The following is a 5626-nucleotide window of genomic DNA, read 5'->3' as shown; positions in this document are numbered from 1 at the left end:
TACCTAAATATCTAGGGGATTTAGAGAGAATCAGAGGATCCACAGGTCAATCAATGTTCAAGATCAAATGTCCAAGGCAAAAGTTGAGGCAAAGCTCAGCCAAGGCAAAACCAAAGGTCCCCAAAAGACAGAGGGGTCCAACTCAGGGGGCTGCCAGGGTATTTATCCTTTCTGGCCAACTGCCTTTCCTCCTGTCCCTATGGCCTCTGGGAATATTCCGATGTCCAACTGTCTTCACCTGTCAATCAAGGTGTGACTCTCAACTCCCAGAGCTTGAATATGACATCATTTCCATGATTAAAGCCATTATTCCAGTTATTTCCCCTATATCCATAATTATTGTTAAACTGATTAAATCCATTATTATTGTTGTTGTACCTCTGTCGATATGATCTTCTTCTAAACCTACATTCTCTGGCAAAATGTCCAATTTGGCCACAAACATAACATGATTGCTGTCTTTGATATCTTGTGTTTACATTGCCATTAGTTTTATAATTATTGGCACTATTTCTCTTCTCTGATGCCCTCAAAGCTACCACTGCTTTAATTTCACTAATCTCTTTCTCATTTGCTCTATTATTTGCCTCCCTAAGCTGTTTCCTGAGGTTCTCAATCAGTGTATCTTTCTCATCATTCCATCTTTCCTTCTCACACGTATGTGGCCTTCTGCTTTAGTTCATCCAGGCTTAGAAGTTCCAAATCCAGGTAGTTATCAGTAAAAAACTTCTTAACCTGGGGAACAGCATTCCTAACAAATACACATTTTATATGTTCAACTGTAGTATCCTCTAGTACATTCATGCCTCTCTAGTACATTCATGCCTAGGTACATCTCAGCTGTTTCTATGATATGGTCTAAAAATGTTGCTGGGATCTCCTGTGCAGTCTGTCTAATTCTTTCAAATTTGGACCATGAGTTAGGGCGCCTTGAGTTCTTTTCCATGACTTTAAGCAGTGACTTTCTTGCCTGTTTCAACATCCTGTAAATCAGAACTGAATTGAGGACCAGTTCCTCCCAAGGTACCAGCTATGGTGTCATCCCATCAGTATTCCTGGTCTCCTCTACGAACTTATTCCTATCGAGGTTGGACAAGATCTCTCCCAACACATACCAACAGTCCTCAAAAGCCTTAATAAATGCCCTAAATATTTTTACAAACTTGCCAGCATCATCGTGGAAATTGGGGATTTTTCTCTTTAAATTCTCCACATCCTCTGTTCTAAACCTAGTATGTTGTCTTACATGAAAAATCCCATCATCTCTCACAATTGGAAGGTCACAAAGAGGAAAATAGATTAACAGGTCTATCACCCTTATTCGGTGCCTGTTGTTCTAACTCAGCCTTAGATAGTTTGGATTTAACAGTTTTGCCAGTATTTCCATCTTGAGAAAGTATAGTCACATTGCCCTTATTATCAGGACCAGAAGGTCGACCATAAGCACCACCATTTTGTATGTAAAGTTCCAAATTATCCATTTTAACCTGCATAATTCTCAATACCTGCTTTGTCTCCGAATCCCTAAAACACCAGGTCACCACAATTTTAAAACAATAATTAACATGCAAAAATATCCACTGTAATTTATACATGATATATCCAGTTAGAACAATAATAGGAGTGTGTGAAATCACATCCAGAATAGTAATGTGAAAAATAGGTTGGGCAAATCCAAAATCTAATATAACCCCTACAATACCTGGGTATGATTTTAAACCACAGGTAGGGAATGGATAATACCCCTTGCCACAACCCCAAGATCAAATAATCTATCCAATCTTCTAGTATCATTGTTCCAAGCATTGCCAAAACCGACCAATTGTGTGCAATTACAGTGGTATTATTAGCCACAATGACTGACTAATAACAATAATTATTTTATTATTAACTATTAATAATTATTAACCAATAAATATTAGTTTACAATTAAACAGGACAACATAAATAACAAAAAAACAAAATAAATGGGGAAAAACCCTTTCTCTGGGACTATTTCAGCCTCAATAGTATAATGGCTTCCCACAGAGATTTTATCAATGACCTGGGGTGGGGGGGTAAGCAGTTCTGAGTAGCTCACCACTGGCTGAGAACTTTCAGCTCACAGCCAATGGCTATACCCCTCCACAGAATGTTCAGAATCCCCTGATTTTCAGTCTAGCTCTGTCTGCCCAAGAGAGAACTTCCTGTCTATCTCCCTGTTACCCAGCCATCTGGGAGTGACAAACTCTAATGGGGAATAACCAGGGAAGTAGACCTGATTATTAAATGTGGGTCCAGAAGGGTGTGAGGGAGACAGGAGTGACAGATGGAGGGACCAAACAAGGTAGGGAGACTGGGTTTTAATTGCTAAGGGAATGGCTATTGAAAGAAATGGCAGTTAGGCTCTAACAGTCACACTGCCCCACCTAGGCAAGGGCCAATGGAACCAGCAGGCAAAAGGCAAAAGTTATAACAATTTTAATTAGGGACACTATGATAAAGGATGGGAATAGGGGTTACTACCCTTACAGACTAAGGGCAAACCACAGAGTCAAGGGAGGGACTTGTCTACACTAAACTGAGACCTAAGCAAGACAGGGCCCAGGGAATTGCAGGACAGAAGTGAGTATCCTCACAGCAGAGTCCAGACTCACTTCAGTGATGTTTCAGCTCCTCCAGGAGTACCACCTGCTGTACTTTTCCAAGTGGGTAGATTCTGGGAGCTAATCCAGCCCAAGTTGACCTGCAACTCAGGTTGGGATTAGTAGTCTCTACCAAAATCTCCCACAAGTAGGTGATGGTCTTCCTTCAGGATCTCTGGTAAACTGAAGTCTCCTAGGATCAGTTGCAACTTGTCTCAACCACCATGGAGTCTCTCTCAGTGAGAGCAAGCCACTTCCTGCTTCCCCATTCCATGTGGAATTCTCCAGCCCTTCCTGTTAAGTCTCCTAAATAACTTAAGTAATCTTCCTCATAACAGTATGGACCGCAGTTCTGGACCCTTACACTGTGGGGCAGGTAGGGTTGGATGTCAGGAAGTCTGGCCATATCCGTAGTAACTCTTGGTGCTGGAAGCGGTGGACCAGGACAAGTTGCTGAAAAGCACAATGGTTATAATTCCTCCGGGATATTAGGAAGGTATTACGACGAGGAGGTGTAGGCTTCACTCCAAGCAGTTTCAAACACAACCCTATAAACACATCCTCCAGGTAAATGACTTTGACACTCTGAGCTGCGGTCAAGATCCGAAGGACCAGGGACCCAGACAGAACATAGCCAGGACCCCCACAATAGTCAGGATACCTGTTCGGGGAATACAGCTCTGGGGGCATGTACCACTTGTTATGCTGGTCCCTCAAAGGTTTCGAGTTTCTGTAGATGTGTCCTGTGATAAAGTCTGGCCGTGAAGGTCCATTGGGCCACAGCACCTGCTGTACCAGAAACCTGGGGTTTAGGAAGACATCACTATCCACCTTGAGAACATATTGAGCATTGGGACAGTGCTGGGCCATCCACTCTAGCCCCATGAGAACCTTGAGAGTCAAGTTTCGGTATGTGTCGAAGAAGCCCACCTGGAGGAGATCTCCATGCTCCCTGTCCTCCTCTTTCAGGAGAGTCTGAAGTTCTTTGTCAAAGAGAGGTGGGGGCAGGCCAAGAACAAAGAGTCTGTGGACAACCACACTGGGTACCAAAGTCTCATTACCCCATGTTTGCCGGATGGCCTGGCGCACCCCCACATCTGGGGGTCGGGTCATCACCAGCATGAGCAGGAATGGCACCCCTCTGGGACCTTCACACTTGTCAGGATGGATTATCAGGAAGAGGTAGGGATAAGGGTAATTCAAGTCCATGGGTTGTGGTGGTCGAATCTGCCACTCAAATTTCCTTGAAGAGATCCTTAGGTATGGGAGGCTCAAATATGTTGGAGCTGCCCAAGAAGCTAGAAGCTGACGTAGAAGCAAGACTGACAAGGTTGTTGTGCTCAGTAGAGCCCTGAGCACCAGTTTCTATTTCATCAACTTCATGACATCGAGTTAGTTCTGGGCATGGAGGAAAGAGAGGTCAGATCAGTGCTGAGTACAGTTACCCAGACCTTGTCCTATGCCTAGGTTTCTCTCTTTCCATGAGAGAACTTTTTCCTGGTGAAAGGGAATGAGAATTTGTATATCTGGGAGCCCTGGGAGAAACAAAGGCAGGAGAATAAGGAAGGGGGCTCCTCACCCACCCCAATTTGTGCCAGGTCAGTTTGACAGTGTGGAACAAGGGAACCAAAGCTGAGAGATCAGGTCAGAGGGGTTCTAAAGAGCCTTAAACTGGGACTCAGAAGCCCTGGGTTCTAGGCTAAGCTCTGACACTGACTTATCTTGGACAAATTAATCCTTTTTGTGTTTTCAGGTTTCCTTCTCTGGGAATGGAAAAGTTCAGCTGAAGGATTTTTAAGTCTCTTTTTTCTCTGAAGGTTTATAGTTTCTGAAAGAATGGAGAGCTGGAGGGGTCCCAGAGTGCCAGTTCTTGGACCATCACTCCTCGTTGTGCAAGGAGCTATTAACAGGGAAAGGCAGGAGCTGCCCCCTGTCACCTGCCTGAGGACAGAAGTGTGAAGGCAGAAATTATTGGTAAAATTTGCCCCAGTTTTTTAGAGGCAATCCTGCTTGAATCTCTGGTGTCTCAAGACTGCTCCTCCCACTCCATGTCCATCACACTTTCCTTGTTCTGGCTCCAGATAAACAATCTTGCCCTTGGGAGAAATGGAATATGGACCCAGAGTTCTGGTTATGTCCTCCTGAGGCTCCGCACCTGGCCTCAGTGACCCTGAGAAGAAGCCATACTACAGAGATTATTGCTCTGAAAAAGCTCCAGACTGGAGATGGTCCCTCCTACATTTCTCCAGCCCCCAGCCCTAGAATTAAATTCTTTCCTTGAGAATCCCAGAGTTCTGGACTGGGGATGAACTCCTAGTTCACTAGCCTACATTCCCTCCTTGTGTCTCCTCCCCTTTAGCCACCAAAAGAGCTCACCAGTTAGACCTTAGCTTGCAACTGGCAGCAGGAGGACAATTCAGAGGGGACTTCTAGACCCAGTGACAGGCAGATACAGTTAGAGGGAAACCAGTGGAGGTATTAAGGAAAGGACATTGACCTGCCCCTGAGTTCTCTTGGATATGTGGGTAGGAGCAGATCCCAGAAAAGAGCAATAACCAACTTCTTCCTACCTATAAACCTGCTTGTTGGAATCAAGGGGCAGGGTCTAGCTGATGACGGCATCAGAGTCCAGGTACTCTGGCTTTGAGCCAAAGCTGTCCTTGGTAGGGTGTGGAAGGTGCTTGCCTGAGCAAAGGATGTTGCCTCAGTAACTGTATCAGGGCAACCTTAAGGAAAGAGGAAGTGGAATAAGGGAAGCACTATCTACTCATAATAAAAAATAATGCAACTGCTTCTTATATTCAGGTTTGCAAATTCCTTTCATGTATTTTCTCCTTTGAAGTATTATTAGACCTCAATCTAATGACAACTGAGGCATAGCATTAAGTGACTTGCTTATGAGCACATAGCTAGTAAGTTGTAATAGATGTAAGATACAAATCTAGATCTTGCTTGTTATAAGGAAAGAGAGGATTTGAGCATATGAGCAGGATCTGGAACAG

General features: G+C 44.2%; 1 protein-coding gene across 1 annotated transcript; it reads right to left on the bottom strand.

The window, feature by feature from the left end:
- Positions 1-2984: 2984 nt before the first annotated feature.
- On the bottom strand, positions 2985-4007 carry LOC123232056 (beta-1,3-galactosyltransferase 2-like). Its single transcript, XM_044658398.1, is given in 1 exon segment — positions 2985-4007. A coding segment is annotated over 1 exon segment (1023 nt).
- Between the last annotated feature and the right edge of the window lie 1619 nt (positions 4008-5626).

This window comes from Gracilinanus agilis, chromosome 1 (assembly GCF_016433145.1).
Source record: "Gracilinanus agilis isolate LMUSP501 chromosome 1, AgileGrace, whole genome shotgun sequence".
Taxonomy (NCBI): Eukaryota; Metazoa; Chordata; class Mammalia; order Didelphimorphia; family Didelphidae; genus Gracilinanus; species Gracilinanus agilis.
This window is presented reverse-complemented; position numbering and strand designations above follow the sequence as displayed.